We start from the raw sequence: 24,789 nt of genomic DNA on the forward strand, positions 1-24,789 counted from the left end.
TACAATCCTTCATAGCTCCACAACCTTGGTTTATTCATTCAGTATCAATAATTTTTTCAGTCATACAGCAAATAATTGGTGTAAGCAGTAAGCACTTAAATCATCTGATGTAACCCAAAAGACAAAATGAAACACACCAAGTATTTGAAAGTGGTGTGGTTATCAGGCTTACAGAGTGTCAGGGTCGTGATAAACAAGCGGAAGTTTTAGTCGATGCATTTGGACAAAATTAACAGCATTCTGTATATTATTACGTGAATCTTCTCATCGTATTGGCTTGGTTGCCTTCAGATAAGTCCTGTGGACCATGGCTTACAGGAAGGTTAAGTGATTCATGTGTTCACATAAATGTTAACATAAAAATGATATGACATTTACAGGAATTAAACAGGTATAACAAACTACCCACCTCAGCACCAGAAACAGTGAAGATCAGTTCTCCCCAGTCTGATTGTCAACATTTCTTTTGTGCCTTTTTGCCGGAGGGTTGTAGCTACAAGTTAAATAATAATTTCTGACACATGGAAAAATATTTCTGTCGTACAAGTCTTTCTCGTCACAGTGTGTGAGAAGGCAGCGGAACACAAAGTCTTCACCGCCCAGTCTCTGCCTGAGGAGGAGCCACAGACAGAGCTTAATGAGACACCTTCTCATGGCATAAAACCTGATTAATCTGCAACCATCAAGAATTATCCAGATTTCTTGTAGCACCTCCACATTTTGGGCTAAGAAGTGTAACACTGAGACAAACGCGACAAGCTGCCGCCCAAACTGTAGCTCATTTTTGCTGTGCTCTCCACACAAACCGTACTTTCTCATTCCTGAGCAGTGCGTCTGAAAACATTTGCCTCAATGAATGCACATATTTTTTGCATGATGTCTTTGACGGAAGCCAGACTTTTTCTGTTTTGTTTTTTTTTTGGTAGTTGGGCTGGATTTATAGCAGTGTAGGTTAAAAAATAAATAATTTTTCAGCAGTTCAGGCTGCTTAAAGATAGTGAGCCAAACAGCATATCCTTCAGTCTTGCATCAACATTTCCCTCCAGTTGAAACTGTGATTGGGTCCGTGTGTCAGAGGCAAGATGGGTGGGTCGACCAGCTGCCACACCCCGGTCTCTCCCATTTCTTCACAAGCACAAAAGCCCAAGTAAGGAATCTGCACAAAGAGGACACAGATGTGAATGTCATCAAAGAAGTGGTGGAATTGCAGAGAATATTTTAGAAATGAAAGGAACGCTGGAAACTAAAGCAGCAAACTGACCTTTCGGACAACTTGGACAAAGTCCTTGGAGTTTTGGGGGCTGAGGCCTTGTATCTGGCGAGTGCAGGCCTCCAGGGAGGAAGCATGGGCCACAATCAGGACCGTGTTTCCTGTGTGAAAGAGGTAGAGAACATAGAACCACATTCCACAAATACCATTAGCTTACTTTGCTGTTTATGGACACAGCAGTCGATAATGTACAGTGTTCAGCTTCTTTGAAACGAGCTTTTTGATAAAGAGATTAGGACAAAAGCTAAAAATAAAGTGCTCATTTAAATCCACAGTTTTACACAATCCTGTAAGTACTCAATCTTAAGATTTTAGGGTGTGCATCTAGAATCAGACACATATTTCTGACTGGAGCCAGCAAATCCGGCAGTATTTCACAGAGATCCTGCTATTTATTTTTGATTTTAGGAGTTTATGCTCACTTCACAGAGAGTAAATTCAGAAAAGGAAATTATCAGTTAACAAGCATTACAGTCCATATAAATGGAATTATGCCATTTTTTTTGCATAGTTTTTAAATATCAGGATGTCAGGAAATAATTGTTCACATTTGTGTTCATGAGTTTGTAGGTGGGTCACAAATTATGACTTAATGACATACTGGAGTCATACTTTGCATGACACCTTTCCCTAATATTCTAACATTATAAAAAGCAGAGCACATGAGCATCAGTTCTAATGCTCAATAGGAGTTACTACACCTATTAGAGCCAACAGTTTTCTAGGTGTGGAAATGCATCTTCATTGGATGCCAGAATTTGACCAAACAGCTCGGTCTTTGTATTTAAATTTCATACAAATTGCAAGAGAAAGAGGTGGCACCATCATCTGCAGCACATGCCTACCAGTAAGTTCACCTTGTGTGTTAGGTTTGTTTTAGGCTGTAGCTTAATCCACAGCCACAAAATGATGTAAATACGACGTGTCTACGGTGCGTGTTTGTGATTATGCATCATATCTGTTGGTTTGTTCAAAACAAACTAAAGTCAGTTTGCACAATTAGCACAGTACATCTAGACTGGTATGAAAGTTGCCAATCAGCCGTCATCAGACACGTCCCCAGTTTTTTCAGAGCACAGAAACCTGTAAATTTTTCACAATTTTGAAGCCTAGTTTTATATACTTCTATATACTATACTTTTAAGTCATTCTGATTTTGCTGGGTGCTCAATAACAGTTTTCTGCGGTGTGACAAACTCAGAAAAGATATTTCTTACTGTGTTACATAAAATTTAAAAACGTAATTATCTTGAAGAGAAAGAGGGTGATTTAGTCAGTCAAAGTTGCCATCATTTGGTGGTTAGTAAATTTCATATTAATTAGAAACTCTTATTACATGTCTACATGATACTTTACCCAGGTTTTTGCACTCTGTCAAGATCTCTCGGGTCACTTGGAAGCTCCTGCTGATGTAGGTATCGTAGGACTCTGACACTGCCAACTTACTTACAGGAATATGAGGTCTAGGGACAAAATGTTACATATAGGAGGTCAGAGTAAATTGTAGCATCACATAAGATGGTATAGTGTTAGTGTTGCTGTGTACCTGTATGTTGTGTCCACACTCAGGTTAGCAGCAGCCAGCTCAGCTGGGGGGATCCAGGTCGGTAAACATGTGCCTGAAACCCACTTGGTCCATTCAAATAATCCCGGCTCCACACGGATTTTTGTCTTTCCCTCCTGCTGGAGACCTGTCAGAGTAGAACAGAGAAAGACTGTCACAGAGGATGGTATTTCTGAAAAATAATTGTGCAGCTACTCTTTCATTTTGTCTTGATCTTCTTTTAACTTTTAGAGACAGACTATTGGTGCACTGAGAATAATTTTGTTGCTTCCATGTGTGTCACTCAGCAACATGGCAAGACTTGGAAGTATCCGACAAAGAAAATCATTCTAAAAAGTTTAAAGATATATATTTATTAAGTGTTTTGTTCAAAGAAAGTAAGCTGAAGTGTAATAGGATGGGAAAAAGATGTCAGAGCTCCTGCCAAACCTCTTTCTTTTCCGATCCATTTTGTTTCCTAATGATGTCTCTAGGTACCACTGAGGTTTTTCTTGGAATTTATTAAAGCTTTATATAACTAGACAAATCCTACTATGATCCAAGCTAAAGTTAAGATTTCAGACCCAAAACTGACACTAAAAATCCCACATTATCCTGTAGCAGTAGCAATTTTAAATGCACTGTACCATACAAGCAGGAGAACCGGATTATTAGCTGTGGTTAGAGTATTGATGTGAACGCTGAAGATGAGGTCTTACCCTGCAGAATGTGCTGAGCAGTCTGGATGCAGCGAAGAGAAGGAGAGCAGTAAACAAAGTCTATCGTGGTGTGGCTTTCTAATAGGGCTTCCCCTGAGATGGGCCGAAACACAGGGCAGGCATTTGAAATGTTATATAACCTCTAGTGTATTTAACATTACTTAAAAACTTACATTCTTGAGTAACTTTACAATGGTGAGCAACATAAAATAAACGTAGATTAAATGTACTGACCTACAAGACGAGCCTGGGTGGAGCCAAACACAGTAATTGGACAATCTTTATCATAGTCTCGATGACCTCCACTCCTAGCTGGTAAGCTGGATGGCATGTTGAGATTAGAGCGGACGTATCGACCTACATAATACAAATGAGAAACTTACATGAGAAGGAAATATTCAAGTAAAAAGTGTCTAATGTAGGACTTTTGCATAAACATGCAATCTCTCCCCTGAGTGCCAACCTTTGGAGTCAAAGCACTGAGTGACCCAGTGTTTGCCAAACACAACATCCATCCTCTCGCCATGGCGGCACACAAACAGCCTCATGTTGGACAGGGAGTGCTGACCAGTGGGCCTCGATACCTAAGATTAAGATTAACTTTAAATTGCTAGGCATTAAAGACGCAGCACTAATCTTAAGCTCCTGCTAGAAGCCTACACAATAATTACTGTCATTAAAGACCCCCTCCGGTGAAAATCAAGTTGTTTGCCTGGTTAGCATTTACATATGGTGTTTTTTTAAGTACTAAAAGACACATCGTGAGCAAAATAAGCAGTCAAAGACATTGCACAGTATTTCCATCTTGAAACTGCAGTGTACTGAAAAACGTAACAAACCTAAGGAGCTAATTCTGTCAACAAGAGAGTAGACTTTTCCTTATCATTTTCGGTTTCCGATTCGAACATTTGTGGCTGAATTGCTCCAATATTACAACTTGCTATCGTGTAGCCTGGAGTAGTTTTACAATGCAGAGTCAATGGTGAGCTGGTGTGCTCGAGTGGCAACAAAATGGTGTAGAGTTACATTTAGGACATTTTAAGGCAAGAAGGGGTTATTTTAATAGAATAAATATATAACTTTGATAAGTATTTAGGGGTTAAATCAGTGACCGGAGAGGGACTTTAACACACTCTTACAAAGATTAACATTATTGCTGGACAACAGTGAGGTTTTCTTTTCACTTCAGCATGTAGCCTGATTGTGTTTTTTTTATTTTTATTTTTTTTGCTATGCTGTACCTGCATAGGAGGACAGAGGCCAGTGAGGCTGGGAGGATCCACAAGACTGTCAAGCAGACTGTCATTTAGTTGTCCATCAAACAATAACCCACCCACAGTGCTGCCAGAGTTAGATGGAGAGGCACAGTTGAGAAAGGAGTGAGATCTGAGAAGCAGACAAACAGAAACGACTCAGTTTTTTTTATTCATATGGCTTTAAATACAATACAGTTGATCCACAGTGATGATGTGTTCTTGTGGTGAACACCGGCCTTGCCCTCCTTACCCATGGACTACCCATGTATCAGACTCATCAGCACGGTTGACGTAGTTCTCAGGCAGCAGGCCGGACAGCCCCGTGCCCATAGAAGTGCCGTACACCCAGCCCTCGCTGGCAGTGGTCTGCTCCACCGGAGACATGAAGATGAAATCTCCCTGAACCAGCTCGAGCTCATCATCATTCTGAGGCACATACGGGTACATGACTTGCAGTGTCTACAGGGAGCAGACATTTAACAGCCATTGAGACGGTGCCGGAGTTACAGCCATGAGAGGGAAACATGCTCATTACGAGACATTTCAAAGGGCAGAAAAGTGTACCTCATGATTAGCAAATCGAATATCCCTGGAGAAGAGCACAGCCAGCCAATCACAACCTGATGACGCATCCACGTTTTTAGCCAACTTCTCCAACACTGGGAGGTGACTTGTTTGAAAATGGTAAGCCAAAGTGACGTGGAGTTGTTTTTTATGGGGCTCCACATGAACATCTGGAGGAAGAAACAATGAGAGAAATGTGATATAAATACACACAAAGCATTTGGTAGTGGTTCTCTCTTGATATAAAATCTGGTGTCATCTGGTGATAGCGCTCAGCTCCGTCTACAAAATTGATTCAAATGCCTTTACGTGTCCACAAATCACATTATACTGCATAAAGCTAGACATATTAAATATCCAAAGAAAGCCTCTTATAGGGTTTTACATTTTGGGAAATATGCTTGTTTACATTCCTGCACAGTGCTAGCTGACAAGACTGATAATATCATGTTTGTACTCAAGCCAGCAGACGGTTAGTTAAGCACCAAGACTGTACGCAGTAGGAAACAGCTAGCCTGGATCTGTAATATTCATTTGCCACTACTTCAAAGTTCACAAAACACAAAAAGTTGTGCTTCTTACGTGGGTGGTTATATGCACGAGTGTTTCTTAGCCTACTGCAGTGGCTTCCTGGAGTTTCTGCTAGTTGCCAGGCAACTTCATAGTTAAAACTTTATTCTTATTTCTAGGATAAGCTAGCGCTCTCCTGAATATAGCTCCTAATACACCAGACAGACAAGACAATAGCATTGATCCTCTCATCTAACTCTCAGCAAGAAAATGAAGAAACATATTTCCCAAAATGTTGGTCTGTTCCTTTAAATTGCTTAATTCATGACCAGTATTCAGTATCACATACCGTTAGTCAGTGGTCATGTGTGACGTGATTTTAACCAAAGGGACACAGGAGACTCAAACCTGCTTTGGAATGTGCTTCAGTGGCAAAATCAGCAGCGAAGCTCTTCAGAACTTCAGCCATCTGCTCCTCCACAAAGAGGCCGATGAATGTTGAGGAGGTGTAGAGCTCCAAGGGGAGGGGCAGGGGGATACGACCCTTCCACTTGGTCACGGTGGTCTGGAGAGCGTCGCATAGAGCCTCCACCTTCCCATCGGCACACTGAGCACAACGGAGACAACAAAACTCAGCGTCGGCTTCAAAGCACTGATCACAATAGACGCGTAAATACAAACACATACAGAGTTCTACAAAACTTTAAGACGCTTGAGATGCTTGGATTCTTCTCTGTCATCAAGGAGCCATCTGACTGGTCAGACATAAACTTCATAAACTGAACCAAAATTAGAAAGGACTAATTTCAGCAACAAGAAGAAGAAGAAACAGTCCTCCAGCAGACAGTGTGGCCCTCACAGAGCCTGATCTCAACATTATCGAGTAAGTTTGGGATTACATGAAGTAACAGAATACAGGGAAACTGCTTAATTCACAGATTAACTGTGGCCAGTTGTCCAAGATACTTTCTACAATCTACTACAACCTACAAATACAGACAAACTTCATGAACAAAGAGGAACTTGTATCACAAATGGAAACCAAGGAGGAGGGATTTGAAGACCACAAGGAAACTATAGGAGGTCAATTACTACAGCAAACTTGTTTGCAAAGATGATTTAGTTACTTTTCTTCTATGTAAAGCATGGATATCTCCTCAAATAGAGGGAATTAATGTTTAGCAAATACTATATTATTAACTGAAACAAAAGCTTAACAGAGACCTAACAGCATGTAATGAATGTATGATGCAGAGAATTAGTGTGTTAGAGCAACATGTATTCCAAGAAATACTGAGACTCCTCATGCATGAGTGGTGAGATTCATGCATATAGGTTTCTTCAAACATTGGCCAGGGCACGTGAAGTGAGGAACAGAGATCTAAGTGTCAAACAACTCATCTTCTGTATTCTGAAGGAACTTTTTGGCTTCTTTTGCATCAGTTTACGGTGGAAATGCTTTCGCTTATGTTCAAAAAACACTACATTCAGGCATGAGGTGACAACTAATATAACTGATTATAATCAGCTTTACTCATTAATAAATTATTCCTGCTGAGTCAACATACAATGATTTACTCTTCAGTCCTCTTTTATATCTTTCCTTTGAGGAAGCACTTGTTTAAATGTGGAACCTCTTCAAGTCAATGATAAATGAATTCATCTTGATTCATTCATAAACCCCTTGACTTTATGAGCTCATGTTTAAAACTTTCTGCACTTTCAGAACTTATCACACAAATCTTTCTTTTTTTTAAATGATGTCCATCTGAACTATATTACTGAAGCTGACTGAAAACAAGAACACATTTCACCCATAACAGATTCAAATATTGATCAAATCTATTTGTTAAAGTCTTTCAATAATTGTAGAGAACAACATTTTTAAACTTCGGGAAAAAAATTCCTTGTGGCTCACAACTTACTTTTAAGAATTTCTGAGAATAATGTCAGTGGTTATTAGCGTGCCTGCATGTGCACTGTGCAAGAGGAAGAGATGCTGTGAGGCTACTTACAACACCATGTGTGGCAGGGAGGATTTAGTGGCTATATGAGATCATAATTCATGTTGATAATTTGAGGGGGACCCAAAGATCCTGCTCTGTTGGAGACATTATTGCATCTATAAGCAGTTTTATTCAACAGAAGTCCTGCTTCTTACACGTTTTTTTAATGGTGGGAACAAATGCTTGTGTTCTTAATGTGTCCCCTCCATTCCCAGTGAATTCTGCTGCTATGCTGACAATATAAAAACACACACAGCAGGTTGAAACTGACCATGAAGAACTGGCACAGGGTGATGTGGGGGAAGATGTTGTGTGCCTTGTTCTTGCCGCAGGAGAGGCGGGACTGTTTCCAGAAGTGTGAGAGCTGTTGCAGCAGCGGTCCACTGGGTCGCAGATATAACACATACTCTCTGGGCAGAGGGTCATCCAGGAAAGGGTCATCCACATGGGAGAAGAGCCTGGAGCAACCAAGAGGACCAAAAGTGGTGGAAAAACGTGAGATAAGGAGAAAAGATAACAGCTAATATCCAGCAGGGGGCAGCGCTGTTGTAATGGCACAATGACTCTTCAGTATAATGTTGACTTAGGTCATAGATGTTTACCATTACAAGAGTTTCTATTTGATTTCCTGTTAAGCATTAATAACTGTGAGAAAGAATGTGAGTAAACATGTGTGCTGCTCTCACCAGTCGCACGCTGCCTGGACGTTTTTGCCTCCTGTCGAAACTAGAGCTTTCAAGCTGCAAAGAGAAAGGGAGATCAAAGTGGAGTCAAAAAATCAATATTTTCTCTTCCGGACCATATTTATTAGGAGGCTGCGCTTCCACGTGACAGCCAACAAAGAGCAAACATCCCGAGAGGGCAGTAAAATGACAACAAGAAAGGAATAATTTGTAACAGAAGTTCATTATTCATACCAGAGCTTCATGAAAGAGCACTGATACTGATTTCAAACAGCCTTATTCCTTGTTATCATGGGACATGCAAATGCCTGTATTCAGCACGCAACAACCTTAATAAGATTCTGTTAGAAGAGATTCGGTCCGTTATTAAGTAAAGACCAGTGTGTGAGAGTTTCTGACACAGATCAGTTCATATTCTTGCTTAATTTATTTCTGCAGTAAATGACAAATGTCACAAAATTAAGACCCTCTACGTATGACAGAACTGTGTTTGAATGAAACTGACATTAAGAAGAACAAAGACAGTGTCCATGTCCTGAAACATGATTTATCTGTGCCATTTCATCAACTCTAACTTCTTTTTGAAACAAGAGGGAGCTGCCTGCCTGATTACTCCTGAGTGCCCAAAATCTAATTAGCCTCTTTTTTTAATCAAACCTCTGGCACAGCAGTAGGCCTCTGAAGGGATTCACTGATTCAAGAGAGAGGACAGAGTATCAACATTTAACTTTAATTTTAAAGATTTACAGTCGCACCATCCCTGCTTCACCTTCTTTCAGTGAATCAGCATGATACAAATCCAGCACATTCATAGCCACATCTGCAAATATTTGGCAAATAATAGCACAAAAGCAATGTTCTTAAATGTGTGTATTATGATAAGAGCTGCTGGCACCAGTGAGATGTGTGTATAACTCAGGTTTTACGAACAAGTGTCTGTTTGTTCACTTAAAACTTCGTGCTTCTCTATTCTCAGTACAGACATAACTGAAGCATTCCAGGAACACCTCAGTGTAAGTTGGCTCTGTGTACCACAGTGGTCTTCTGACAGGAGGTCAAACCAGTTTTCTTCTGTTGTATATTATTTATACAGTCCTGCATACCATGCATTTTGAATATCTGCACACTGTCTCTGCAGCATTTAACCTGAAAAGTCATGCAATTCCATCTCCCCTTCGGCTGAAGTTTATTGTGCGTTATGTGAAAATAAACCCCCTAGTCAAATAATCATTCATTAACTACATTAGATAACAAAAAAACTAAACCTCCACAATAATGCTAGCATTGTCCCAGAAACAGCACTGCTCTGAACGGTCGCTCTAATAAACCGAAAATAACAAACCACCACCTGATAAAACTGAATAAATGCTGTTTGCAGTGCCATTGTGGAGCCACTTCATTTATACAGAATGTGGCAGCGTCTCTATGAGTGACGGCGTTGACAGCGTTCATTGTGCTGCCCTAGTGTTCAAATTCAATGAGCTATTTTTACATTCGTCCCACTGAGAGGGTCCTAGATACAGTGAAGTCCACGAACCCTGAGGCAGCGTGAACTGACAGAGCGCAGCGTGCAGGACGGGAACGCCAAGCCTACAGGGTAATAACAGATGGCTCACACAGATCTACCACATCACGCAGATTTGAATTAAATACTCGCCACTAACACAGTCAAAACTTGGATTAAAGACTCCTGTTCATTCACCTGAACTGGTTCTACAACAGTCACATGGCAGATATGGCATTTTACCAAATTGATCCATTTTTATTCTGGCAGTATGAACCACTGCTGCATGTGGACGGCTTAAGACAGAGAGTCATTTGTTTCCTGCAGCTGTCTCATTCAAAGATTCCACCTGGTGCTGTGTGGAGGAGGAAAAGTAGGGGATTTTCTCTCAGAAGGAATGATGGGATTACATGCAGATGTGACTGAGACGTCACATAATCCAATCCAGGCTAGAACATTGGATTGCCTGCTTCTTATCTCTGGTATTTTATGTGAGTATACCCTTGTGACATGAATAATAGCAAAAGGTCTTAGCAGTATCACCGAGCAAACTCACATACATGATGCAACAGTGCTTAAATTTAATCTGTTCTTTTTTCGGCTTCTGAAATGCCTTGAAACCCTGTTCCAGGTATTAATAATGATAATACAGCAGGAGATAAAGAACGGTGTTGCTTGCCATTTTTACCCAGTGATGTGACATGTACTTTTGAGCAGGAGGGTAAATAACAGTAGAATAAAAGAGCCTTTGGCATTGCTTTAAAATGTAATATAGGAGAGGAAATTGGAGTTTAAGCTACAGGATTAAACAGTGGATGTGGCTTGTCATTGATAAATCCACTTGAAAAAACACTGTACTGTCTTTGGCAACAGTTAGTTAATGTCAAAACATAAATGCAAATAATGTTGACAGCAAAATAGCTGTTCTAAGAAAATATAATCTGCAGAATGGTTTCCTGTATTCTTTTACATTGTGGCTGTGCAGACAGGAGGCTTAGAAGATTGACAGCTACTCCTAACAGACAAGAAAAAAACTGAAGGAAAAGTGGAGATTTTAACAGACAACATGAAAGTTGGAAGGAGACACAGAACGTCAGCCGAAGTGTGCATCCGCTCGCAATCCGTCCAAGTCAACACAATGTATGTCACCTGTCACTGAAGAGGTGAACCTATCAGACAGGTCAGACTGTTTTTAGAATCTCTAAGGGTGGAGGGTAACTCCAGCCACAGGCCACCTGCCCCTGCATCCTCTCACACCATACAGATTAAGGTTCAGCCAGCTTCCATATGACTTCTACATCTCACACTGGTTGATTGTTTTAATTCAAAGACATACGAGCAATAAGTTTTACAATCTTTAGTCATTAGACGAGTAATTATAGACAATCTAAGATATTACTACACTGAAGAAAACCTTTAGAGTTTTCTAAGTTGAAAGTTTGCTGCAACAAACCATAATCACCTGTAGTATTTTAAGAAGTTTCAACCAAATCAATCTAAAAGCTATAGTGCAGGACATTAACATTACATTCAAGGCTATCAGCAAAAAGTAAACTTGTAACTCTGTAGTTTGCAGTTTACCAGAATTTTAAATCTGGTTTCTTTGGCAACATTACCACATTGGTGCAGCAGTAGCAATGCATTTCACATCAATCAAACAATGACTGGTTTGCCAGACATGAGGAGGAAGCAACTCTAGTGATGAAGTAGTGGCCTCCAACATCTAGAGTATGGTGAGGCCAACGGGCCCAAAAATGGTTTCTGATGTTCCAGAAAAGACATTTGGAGTTAAAAGGATGGAATACAGCCTAAAAAAAATAAAGAGATAGACAGTGAGGCATATGTCATAAGTGCAAGTCTGCAGTGTTTCTGTAAATATTCCGCACTGCAAGTGAAAGTCTTTGGCTAACTAATAGAAATCACTATTCTATTCTGCCATTTTTCACCATTTCTACCATTATTTCAGCTTCTGCAAGAATTTCACAAGTCAGTTATATATATTTGGGGTTCCTCAGCTACAGTTCATTTACTGAGACAGCATTAATAAAGCAGGAGGTTGACTGTTTCTGACTAACATGCAGGTCTGTGAATTGTGCTTTTTCTTTATTTACGACTGTCCGACTGTTTTTGTGCATTTTTGGGACCCTAATGCTTGATGCTTTGCTTCGGGTGCCTACACACAAGTTTTCAAGTGAACATAATGTTCACAGTGACATTTCCACTGGTGGAAGTCTTTAAAACTTTAACACTCATCTTCCTTGCAAATGTAATAACATCAGAGCTGTTCTCACCACAGGACATCTCCCATTAGATGAGAATTTCTAATGCAGGACAACTCTAGAACTGCTATGTCAAAAGAATTTAGAAATCACTTGCGCCTAATTTATTCCTTCAACAGAAGTTTAATACAGAAAATAACATTTGAACACCATGTACAACTGTAAAACTAAACCATTAGAATTGGCTGTTACATAAATTGTAAGTAGTTAGAGCAAATTCCCCACACAAATGTTCAATTTCAAATTTTGCATCTTTTATTCATTTGTAATATATGTAATTTCTTAAATTGATGTAATAATTGAGGTATTATTTGGTAATCTAAGTCATTTCTTTGTTGTACAATGAATGAGGGCAAATTACTGCGATGTCTGTTTGAATTTTTACATGCAGTGAATAAAGCTGATTTTAAAAAACATATCCTTCTTTGGTAACCTATGCGCCTTCAGTCGAGACAGCAGGAAGACGTCTGGCTCGCCTCTGACTGAAGTGCTGAACGGAAGGAAGTTGTAGTTCACCCCCAGACGCACCTAATAGATGGCACGTTTGCCTTCACTCTCCCACAAATAACCACATGCACTGTCTAGCTTGCAACATCTGACATCGTTCATAATGCAGCAGCCTCAGCGGACCCCTCGCCCACTTACGAAATCAGCACATCACGTTTAATAAGAAATGAACTGTTCAGACCACATTTAATACAACTCGGTGCTATCGCTAACTCAAGACTTTAGAAGCTGGAAGGAACTTCTACTGCATTCTGCACCTAGAGATCATTTCTTCCCCCACATATACTGTAAATTAAATGCACATTTTAGAGAGAGAATAAAGTTTCAATATGGTTTAAGGAACAGAAAATCACTTGCTGATAATGTCATTAGTATCAGTTACGTCTTCTTTACATTTCTCCAGGCAAAAAAAGGCTTCTGCTGTTTCGTCCTTTGATATTTTTCAAACACATCTCTTTACTAGACTTTGTTTTTGCTGCACTGAACATTCATGTTTCAAATGTGTTTTCCATCTGTTTCACCATATCTGGAAACAGTAATGGACAAACTGTCCTCAATAACTGCATCTAACATCTCATTTGCTCTTTGCAACAACTAAGCAAGTTATTTATAAACTGCATTTCCTTCCTGTTCACAGCTACAGGAAGATGAGAAAGATTAAAGAGAGCGAGTGAGAGAACTCACTCTGGATCAGAAAAGGCTTCAAACTAGCAGGATAAGTGACAGTGACCGTTGTGCGATGAGGGCTTTTACTTTATTTAAACATGTACCACTGCTGCAGGCAATATTGGAAACAGCCTTTCATTTCACCCACATATGGTAAGTGTGTTCAGTTCCTGTTTCCACATTTAACCCCACTACAGATAAAATGTTCTGGCTGGCTGTTGCATGTTTAAACAGCAGTGTTTTTGGTTTTTCATATACATAAACATTCTCTGGACTGTTTGTTACAGCAAACTTGGACATTTTCCAGACTACCAGAGAAAATTACTCTGAAAACACAAATGCTGTGCCTTTCATGTCGACATATTAACCCAGAAACGAACCATAAATTAAAAGTACCAAGAATCTAGAGCTGAAATAAATAAAACCATCTCAATAAATACACGCTAATGCGTACACATGCTACAACACTTGCAGCTTGAAGGTCCCAAGGGCCCCTCCCTGACTCAGCTCTAAAGGCGAATCAACATTTCCTGTTTACAAGCCAACAGCGAACACACATCTCCATCACACCAGCAGCGCTGAGAGCTACTGCTGCTGCTGCGGCTGCCCAACACCAGACTGCACCCTAAGGAGAGCCTCCGTCAGCAGAGGAAATGTGCTTCCCTTCGGCCAGTCTGGCAAACTGTAACGCTCGTGCCGTTCAAGCTCACGGTGAGCAGACGTTACGGCCTCAGAGTCAATCTGTTCACTTAGTGACTGCCCAGTATGAGTCAAAATACATCCACTTTAATGGTCCAAAGTTGTGATACTATACACACAAGACGCTTTCATGTTATCAAGATAATAATATTTACACTGAATAATGTTCTAGTTGCAATTTTTTCTTTATGAACTTATGACCCAACTTTATAAAGTTTCATGTAATTAAGTAAATGTAAATATTAAAAGAAATAACTTACCCACTTTCTCGAGAGCTAGATGAGAAGATTGATACCACTCTTGTCTATGTAGCAAAAAACTGTAGGCTAAAGGAAACAAATGGTCTGTCTAATGTTCAAAAAAATCCCCTCCACAACTCACAAAGCTCAATATCTAACATGTTGAATCTTGATTGATTAATGTATTTATATAATGAGTCTTATGGCCTTCCTGTGGTGTCTAACCATCCTTGGTAGTGTCCAAAAATCCTATGGATGCATTTGAGAACAGGAGCTGCTCACCAACGTACCACTTGTTATGGTGATGATGCATAGTTTCCCAGATAATCTTGATGTATTAGTATGGACAAACATGTTTAACTTGCTGCAGACAGCGTCAGGCTCAGATACTGAAACTGAACTCCACACTCACTCACTACTCCTTCGTTTAGCGACAAGAGGAGCAGGGTGCTCTTTGACTGTCCTTGGGGTTATGAATAAGGTCTAGTAGTGAGCTTTTATTTTCATTTTTGGTTTCTTTTCGGAAAGGTGCTGAGATTCAACGGAGTACTCTTTTGGTTATATTCATTTCTTTGATTTAACAACACCCACCAGTTTTCTTCCGGTTGTGGTTTGCCTCAGTGATTTAGTTTTGTCAAATTATTATTATTGCAACTGGATTGCAGCAGATGGCAAAACAGATTTAGCCATCATCTGGTTCCCCTTCAGATCATGTCAAGGATGTTGAAAGAATCTTAGCTTGGCTCATTTGACAGTAATCTAAGAGTTTTGAGCAGCACAACACAAAGCTTGCAAATCATGTTTTTTTTTAATCATAGACACATTTCAAAAATATGGTTTATGTTAAATTATAAACACACAGAGCCATTGTACACACTTCTATCTCAGCACATTTGGATTACGGCCTTGCTGTTCACTTGCCACTAGAATGTATGGAATAATTATCCTAGTTGTGTCTCTTTGATTTAACAAATGTGCACTGGCCAAAGGTCATTAAGCATCCCAGAAAACTTTGTCATGGTGCACCTTTACCAGCTAAACCCCCGCAATGCTCTCTGCTTGCCAACAGGAAAAGCTATTCTGTTTTGGTCACTACAGTATTAAATAGTAAGAGGCACCACTAGTACAATAAGATAGTACAGCTACCCTGGAGTACTTAAAGTGTGAACTATCTAGGAAAACAGATAACAAGGAAAACATTCAACTGGAACTCATTGTCAGCAGATACTAAATAAGAAATGACTTGCACCTTGTGAAGCATTCTGTATACTAATTACAAATGCCAAACCTCCTTTTTTTTTTATAACAATAACTTTGTTTTACAAAAACATGTGGTTTATTGTTGCTTCCTCAACTTCGTAACAAAAAACAAGTTTTAAAAGTGTGAGTTCTACGAAGTTGGGTGATGTATCTGGCATACAGCAGTGTGGTGAGTTCTTGAAGTCTATGCTAATTATAGCACAACTTCAACTGTCTTTATGTTCCTGTTTGTGTATGGACTTAATTAGATATCTTATGTGGTGTTTGAAGGCATTATCAGTTTAGACAGAGCGAGGCTAGCTGTTTTCCTAATGTGTAGATGTGTTTGTGCTACACTGAGCCGACCTGCTGCCAGCAACATCTTCATATTTACAATACAGACATGAAACCTTTTGTTTAGGGTCAGTCATTATACCAGTCAGTCCAGCTCTCAGTGTTGTACACTCATAAAGCTTTTCATTCAAGCTGACAAGGCAACATGACAGAGTGTCTTGAACTGCTGCTCTTCTTCTGACTTCATTATATCTGGACAAGAGAGATGTGAAGTCCACGAGGTCAGACAGAGCAAGCTAGAGACTGACACCATTAAATGAACTGTGTGAGCTGCTGTGTGACAAAAGGATGTTAATAATAGTATTCACTTGATTATTGTGTCCATCAAGCTTATCAGTTTCAGCAAGTGAATAGAATCGCTTCTGTCGAACCTGAAATAAAGTACACAGTTTTAGCATGAGGGTTATTTTTAGCGCTGCATGACGTCAGTGAAGCAAGTCAAAGTGCACAGAGCAAATGTTTCACTAAGAATATGTGAGACACGGTGCCAGATTTGTGATGCATCACACAGCCCTCCTCAAAGTCTCACAATGTGTCATACAAGGCAAAGCAAACGGCAAGCCTTTGAGAGCTACTGGTTGGCGGGTGTGTTGATGCCGTTTTAAAACAACACTCAAATCTAAACCTTTTAGAACACACAAATCAGCTGAAAAGGGATCTGTCAGGAGGTTAAAGGAAGCTTAAGCATGAAGTGTTTATGCTTTAATATTCATCCAGTGGCTAAAATTTGGAGGATGTAGCATGCCTGTGATGTTATAAAACATTTTAACTCAGTCAGTATGCCAATTTTTTTATTCTCTGCAAGAATCTGCTGTTTCAGCCGCCCTCCGACTACCGTCTCAGAGCGCTCTGTAAAGGTCACAAGCCACTCCGGAAATGGGTGACTTCCCCTTGGCCGTCTTGAGCACAAGCTTAGAGTTTGTTCTCGCAAGCTGCACATGAAGGCACCGACGTGTCTCGTGTATGCACAACTTATTTTTTTTAATTACTGCGTGGACATCTCAACTAAAACTCATGATGCTTTTTTGCACGTTATGCAACAGTGGAGTTCTACATGTAGATGGTTAAGACAGGAGTTATGAAACTGATGTAGGTAGGAGAACAGTGTCCCACAGTCAGTGTGCATGCCGACTTCCTCTTAAACACACAAAAGACTTCACACACAGACGGGGTGAAAAAAAAACTATGAATTTACCGTACATAATCCTATCTCAGCTAGAAGCGTTACAGTTCAGTAACCTCAGCGGTTTTGATGTGTTTGTTTGAGAAGCACGGCGGAAAACAGACTTTGAACACAACGGGGCGTAAAGACCATTTCATTTGTATTGAAGAACATAAACTAAACTAAAGCTATTATTCAGATTTATTCAGTGTTTTTTTTTTAGCTGGAGTTCACTATCAACCAAGATAAGGATGCATAATCTAGAATTCTGAGAGCCATTTTACATGCCCGACTGGATTGAATACATTTTATTCCACACTGAACATTCAGGGCAAATAACACAGCGCTACAGGGCAGATTTAAATAATTTATCATGCAAATGTATCAAATATTTGATGGATCCAGCCTCTCAAATGTGACGCTTTTCTTTGTTTTATGCAACTGCAAACTGAATATCTGTGTTTGTTTGCAAAGACAACCAATCTGGCATGCATTTACTGACATTCTACAGAATAATTCATTAATCACATTACCACAAAACAATCAGCTGATTAAACAATGAAGAATATCGTTATCTACTCCTAGCAGAAGATCAGTTACTGCGCTGTTAATCAGTCAAACATCATTGACATGCTGTCATGCTTCTCTAGAAACAGTTGCCTAATTATTTCAACACTGCAATGAAACTGTGTAAAAGTTTACTTCTCTATGCACCAAGAATACGACAAACATATCAGTTGATTTATAACTCCAGGTATAGGCCTGGTACCTGTGTTTCTTCTCTTGAACAAGCAAATCCTGGAAAAATGAGCATTTCAGAGACTTCAGGGCGACACTGTCCGTCACATTAAGCAGTAATCAACCTCTCAGAAAGGAAAAATAAGCTTTCAGAGCATTCCTTATGAGCAGAAGTGAATTTTCCACACCACAGCTTCACTCTGAGAACTTCTGTGACTGATCTAAAAAAAATCACATGGCCTCAAGAGACTTCTCCTCCGGTCTAGGTCTTGTTAGTACCAGATAGAGAAAGTAAAATGTCTTCTAAATCTTTAATTTTCCTCCTCAGTCACCATCACTGCATCCTGATGTTCAGCTACATTTTGCTCACCAACTTCCCCTCGCTCACAATCGCCACATTATTTGTCTGAGTAGCTAAACAAAACAAAGCTGCAGTAGATGTTTGTATGAGTCTTTGTCTTGCATGATATCCAAATGTGCTTCTGTTTGAGGCACGTTTTTTAAACAGCTGCTTTGAGGCAGGTTCATGCTTCATGCATCGCTGACACGAAGAGACCGCAGACAAGCCATCTGCTTATTCTCGTGTCATGAAGTTTTTCATATTTCAGAATGGAGTTTTTCCACTTTCGTCACCGTCTTAAACCCAAACAGGTTATGTATTTTGCTCCTGTAACATTTTTACTCACTGTGGACTAATTTTTCACTGCAATATACAGTTCTCCTCTATAGAAACAGCACAACCATGACTAGAATTAGACAATACTCAAAACTGTCATCCGTACAGTATGACACAGTTAAAATGTCATAAATCAGAAAAAAGAAAAAAAAATGAATAAATAAATAACAACAAAAATAAAATCAAAATAATCAATACGTGCCCACAGGTTTCATCACTACTAGAAACAAATGGTAACTCTACAATGTATGGATACTTTAGCATTTATATTTTTTACCTTGTTTCCATACTTGTCTCCTATCTGCTCTGTCTAAACACAGCCTGCAGTTCAACCGAGTCAGTCATGACTTTAGTTTTGTTTGTTTTTTAACAAAGTCTAGTAAATACAGTTTATTTTTTGTATTTTTTTTAAAACAAGGAGAGTAGAATAAATTATTTTGATGAAATATAATTTTTAAGCTTATATTTTGTTAAATTTTTCAATTCAATGGTACATGAAACATGAATAGTTTGAAAATTTAAGCTGAATATCCAGCAATTCTCTCTGTTTTTGCAGTTTTTGGCGCTGATAAATTCTGTTACTTCAGGGACTGTTTTCAAGATCTCGTTTTTTGTAAACCAACTGGTGGGTTTGATGGTTGAGAGGTTTAAAACATCAATAACTACAACTTATTTTGCCACAAATTCAATTTTCTGCTACCAGCCAACCAGTAAACAGACTCTCAAGGCTTTCCATGTCGCTTCCAGTAGGCAGTTGTGTGCAATTCCAGTACACCTGGTGATTTGGCCACAAGCAAGACATTTAAATCTGCACACATACACCAGCAGAGGTGTTTCTGCCGGAAGCATGGTCCAGGTTTTCCACCACTCTGACCTCACAAAGACAGTCCTCCCATTAATGCACCAAAAGACATAGGGATGACTCATGCTCCAAATCAAGATAAATGAAAAAACAAGGAACCTTTTGGGATACAGTGATAAGACTGCACAAGCACTATAAATAGAAATAGGGGGAAATATCAAGGGAAAACATTCCAACAAAAGTTAATATCTACCATGATCACAATTATACAAGGAAGTACTTTTAAAGTAATGTCATGAACATGTTTACACACTGAAGGAAAGGCAGATTACTAGTCATTAAACATGAGGGGTTCCTGGTCCAAAAGGGACTAGAAGCCTTGATATAATGTCACAATCATGGGAATGGTGTCTACTCCTACAATTATCAGGAAACACTGTATTACAGTGGGTACCTCACAACAGGAGATGGCTCCATGGAGCATTAAGGAAGGTGCTTTTATTCTGGGTGTTTTAGCAACCTTAGCTGCTCAAGACCACAGCTGCTATGCGGTAAAAAGCAACAAACTAGAGATACAATCTGACAAAACTCCGAGTTCTCAGTCAGATCAGTTTCAAAACCTGCTTCCGACCATCCGACACGACGAGGAGAGAGACCACTGTCCATCCAACTATCCGATTACACTCGTCGATTCCTGGGTGACTCAGCAGAAAATCCCCCTCAATTAAAACAGAGAAGCTATTCCTCTGTGTGTGTGTGTGTGTGTGTGTGTGTGTGTGTGTGTGTGTGTGTGTGTGTGTGTGTGTGTGTGTGTGTGTGTGTGTGTGTGTGTGTGTGTGTGTGTGTGTGTGTACATGATTCATGCTCCCTACTGCCTGAAAAAAAACCCTCAAACACAATGAGGTCCTTGTTCCCTAGAGCTATGACTGATAACTGATTTTCCTATTACCCCTTCCTCCTCTCCCACCAACAACTACTAAGAAGCCTGAAAGGAAAAATATGAAAATCAGACGTTCATTTTCATATTTTGCTGCAGCATGTTTGGGTTGGTGGCCAGACAGTGACAGTCTGGAAACCTGCAATAACTTGAACTGTACAGAAAGTTGGCACCGAGAGCTTTAATGAAGGATCGGCTCGTTTCTGATTTAAATTACAATCTTCATTGGATGGTGTCTGCATTTTATTTAGGGAACACTGTAATGCAGCTGCTTGTGGTGCAAACACAACACCAACACATGTGGTATTGTCAATTTATATAGCTGTTATGACTAACAAGTTAGCAATCAGTTGCCTGTTCACATATTGGTGAAATGCAGAGCAACATTATCATTTTATTCGGAGTCGAGTTTCTTTCCATTTGGCACATCGAAGTCCTTTCCAACCTCCTTTTTTTAGATACATTTTGGTCTCCATCGACTCTGCTAAATGCTCCCCACATTCACCAGCTGGTCACCAACCCTTTCTGCCTGTTTTCTGGTAGTGAAAAGACTCCACTGCTGAAGTAACAACTGTGCCACAAAGAAGGGCACACAACACAATCAATAAGCACAAAAAACCATGACTGACGCACGTACTGAGATATTTAAAAAATGAAATATTAATATTATGTTAATGATGCATGTCTGATAATATCATAAATAATAATGACACTCCAACATAGGAGCAACCCACATTATGGTTAAAAACTCTCTATACTTCCCTAAACTTGAATTTGGAGTGTAATTTACTTGCCAAAAATGACAAAACACACAATAAAATAAGTTAAAGATGAATTCTTCTTTTTCTCTGCTTGAATGACAGTCCTTGTTTCTGGATATTTGCATGTACATGTTTGTGCTTCACAACTATTTGTATCATTTCCCATTGTCGTTATTGTGTCTGCACTAACATCAGACCAAACAGGCTTGCAGGTAATGACACTAAATCATTCTGCTTCATTATAAATGTATAACCTTGATCAAATCAAAGTGTATTAGTCTGTCATCAATAATAAATGCGAGTCTGCAAATATAACCAAACCCAGTCACTCATTCTGTGTGCAGTTGTTGATTCGGCAGCAGCAAACAGAGCTGCAGTCTGACACGATCAAAGTCTGGATGACCTTAGTCAGTTCTGCAGAGGATAAAAAGACTTAATTTTGGAGAGACTGTCTGTCTGAAGAAAGACTGTTCAACTCCTTTGCCCTCCTTAGCAAGGCTCAGATAACTGTCAAGAGTCGCTGCCAAATTTCCATGTCTTGTTTTAAAACGTGGAGACGGTTTTGTATCCTGCAATTCAGACACTGAAGAAAAGAGTAGATGTGGAAGTTAATCACGGTGCTCGGAGATTACTGCCACCGCAGACAAAAGTGAACCATTTCACAATTCTTTTAATACCTGAGAGATGATTTTTAAGCCTACTGCACGTACAGAAAGGCTTTTCTGTTCTGTTAAATCAACAGGGTTAATATGGCTTAATGTGGGAATCTCTGACAGCATGAACAAAGATGTGACATTATGATTATAGAGTATGTGATTAGGTCGAGTTCATACAGCGAGAGGAGGCCGAGACTTAAAAACTGAACTGTGCAGAACTTAAAATTTGCTACTTATTCAGTTTCTTTTCCCACAGGAGACACATTAACACATGTGTATAGGTGTTAAGTGATTTAAGTAGACATAAAGTGACTGGTTATAGCTCCTTACAGGCTTCACTTGGGGGTTTATAAAGCCTAGTTTACAGCAAAAACACATTCTGCAAGTTTTTCTCTCCAACACTGGCAATAAAGTATCTCTATATTGAATATTTTTTTAATTTTTCTGATTTTAATTTGAGCAGTTCTCCATTATAATATCAATTGGCAGGTATTTTGATAATTGATCAACTGGTTATAGTATTTTTTTATGGAAAAAATAACTAAATTCTCTGATTCCAGTCTCTTAAATTTGAATATTTTCCATTTCTATACTCCTATATAAACTAACACTTTGAGTTGTGGACGAAATAAGACATTTGATGATGTCAGCTTGAACATCTTCACCTATTTCTGACATTTTACAGACCAAAGTTAATCAACAGGGAAAGTAATCATTAGTTGCAACCCTGGTTTTAATACAGAAATGTTTCAGGCTTCATAAGAAGGACTGTTTAGAGTTTTCCCATAAAAAACTTACTACAGTCCTGTGTAAACCAAATTATTTAGCATATGTCCATAAATTATTAACAGAGACGTTATGTTTGAGAGCACAAACACCGGCAGCAGGCAGACTACACATTGTCATTTTTTAAATATAATTACATAATCTACAGAGTACAGTCACAAGCCAGTACTGCTTGTTTCCTGGCAACTTCTTCGCTCCAGGATGAATGAAAAGAAGTATTGAGAAGCAGGAAATGCCCACAGGATCAGATTTTCATTGAAAACCAAAGGAGAGATGGTGAGTGAAACGCCTGAATCAGAGACACTGAGCATCTCCAGCATGGTAGCGGACAAGCAGTATTTCTGTACTTGTATACAATTCTGAGATGTTTGTGATTCAAGCATGGATGTGTTTAGTTTGACCATTGAGGTGGAGGACACACTGAACAGGGGTTGTTTTGAAAGAAGTTTTGAGCGTTAAACACCTGGTTTCCTGCATTCGGATTTATGTTTACGTACCAATTTGTGTTGTTTCTAAACATTATTGGGTTTTTTGTGTTACTTTCAACATCCTCACATCACGGTAGTATCATAATAGGAAAAAAACAACTATGCAAGTGTCCCCAAATACAGGTCACTGTGTGTTTTATGTAAACAAGTCTAAAAGTAGACAACCTAAACAAGTCACTACTGCCCGACCCTGTTGTGCAGCATGCAATAAAGCTGTGGATTCAGAGCAGTTTAAAAGGGGTCACTTGGAAAGACCCCAGAGGCTGTGACATGTCAACAACATGCACAGCTGAGCAGACATGCAGCGGCTCCTTTCAGCTGCAGAGATGCTCCTCATAAAGGAAACTTTGAATAGGAAGTGGATGCTGCTGGAAAACCCTGATTCACGGTGCCCAGCAGCGCGTGTGTGCAGCTGTGTACTCACGCCCTGGTCTTGGGGAAGCCCATGGACAGCAGCACGTCCAGAGTGGAGCCGTGTTTGACGGTGCTCGGCCGGCTCTGGCGCTGCCTCCGCGGGGTCACTTTGGCATACAGGTCCTCTTTAGCTGCCATAACTCACTGCTCCGTAGGCATGTCAGGTCCCCGGCGGCTCTGGAGTGTGTTCATTTGGTAGAGAATTGAAAAATAAAAGAAGGACGGAAGCTTCAGGCGGCTGTTTAAGAGGAAGAAATCACCAAACGCTGCCAGGAAGCGAGCATGTTTTTGGTTGAGTGTGCGTTCGCTCGGCGCTGGATCGAGCCTCCGCCGGACATAAAGCCCAAACATCAGCCATGAGAAGCGACTCCTGCCCGCTCGGAGGTGGACATCTCCGACTCCGCTGAATGAAAAATCAGACGCTTCCTTTCCAAACGATGTCTTTATTTGTGAATGGGTCCTGAGTGAGCGCAGCTTCAGCCTGTAGGAAGGCTGCGGCTCGGACTGCGCGGCCCCTCGCTTAAAGGGACAGGACGCCGTTTGTGAGAGGACCGTAAATGTGCGCGGCTTTTAAAGCGAATAAGGCGGAAATTAAAAGTAACTCCCGCTCCTTCCGGTAAAAATGTGCTGTTACGAAACACGTGGAATAAAAGCAGTCGGGTTACTCGGGTCAAAGTGACGAAAAGTGCGAATGAGGGGCTACATGGTGGAAAAAGTTGGTCACATTTCCTGCCTGCGAAAGCGGGTGTCGACGATCAGCGCATGCGCAGTGGAGGGCGACAAGAGCAGCACGCCATCATCCGTTGCCACAGCAACCCTCTGGATTTATCCCATATAAACTATAGTTTTAAACATATTTTGGAGAGGTTTCAGGTGGTCTTTACCTAAATACAACCCTGTTTACTCAAAGCTTTGTTTTATAAAATTGTCGTTTTTTTCGTTTCATTTAAAATGAGCTAGGAAAATATAGTTTTAAAAGTAAAAAGTAAGCTCTTGTTAAAAATTTCAACTCATTCAAAATGCTGCTGCTAGAATACTGACGAACACCAAGAAAAAAGAACACAAAATTCCCCTCCTCAGATCCCTGCCCTGGTTTCCTCTTAAATATAGACCTGAATTTAAGGTCCTTCTTAGTGTTTTAAGTCTCTCTATTGTCTGGGTTCAGAGCAGACAAAGTTAAATCTAGTCATTGTGCTGTCTAATGCTGGAACCATCTCCACCTCGGAACATAGATTTTCCCTAAATGTAGTCATTTTTAAAAGTGAGCGAAAGACAGCTCTTTATCTTTTATTAATTCTGTTTTATTTGATAACATGTTTTATTTCTTCTAC

At 39.9% G+C, this 24,789-nt stretch overlaps 1 protein-coding gene across 1 annotated transcript; it reads right to left on the bottom strand.

The window, feature by feature from the left end:
• On the bottom strand, positions 1-24,182 carry ubash3ba (ubiquitin associated and SH3 domain containing Ba). The gene is made up of 14 exons (XM_023280196.3): positions 23,469-24,182; positions 8,555-8,608; positions 8,140-8,326; positions 6,271-6,469; positions 5,353-5,522; positions 5,039-5,247; positions 4,774-4,918; positions 3,996-4,116; positions 3,767-3,889; positions 3,533-3,625; positions 2,817-2,961; positions 2,627-2,733; positions 1,262-1,371; positions 1-1,156 (listed from the first exon to the last, which is right to left on the bottom strand). Exons 1-14 carry the CDS (start codon positions 23,594-23,596, stop codon positions 1,019-1,021), a joined length of 1,929 nt encoding a protein of 642 aa, XP_023135964.2. The 5' UTR covers positions 23,597-24,182; the 3' UTR covers positions 1-1,018.
• Between the last annotated feature and the right edge of the window lie 607 nt (positions 24,183-24,789).

The sequence above is a fragment of the Amphiprion ocellaris genome, chromosome 14 (genome assembly GCF_022539595.1).
Source record: "Amphiprion ocellaris isolate individual 3 ecotype Okinawa chromosome 14, ASM2253959v1, whole genome shotgun sequence".
NCBI lineage: Eukaryota > Metazoa > Chordata > Actinopteri > Pomacentridae > Amphiprion > Amphiprion ocellaris.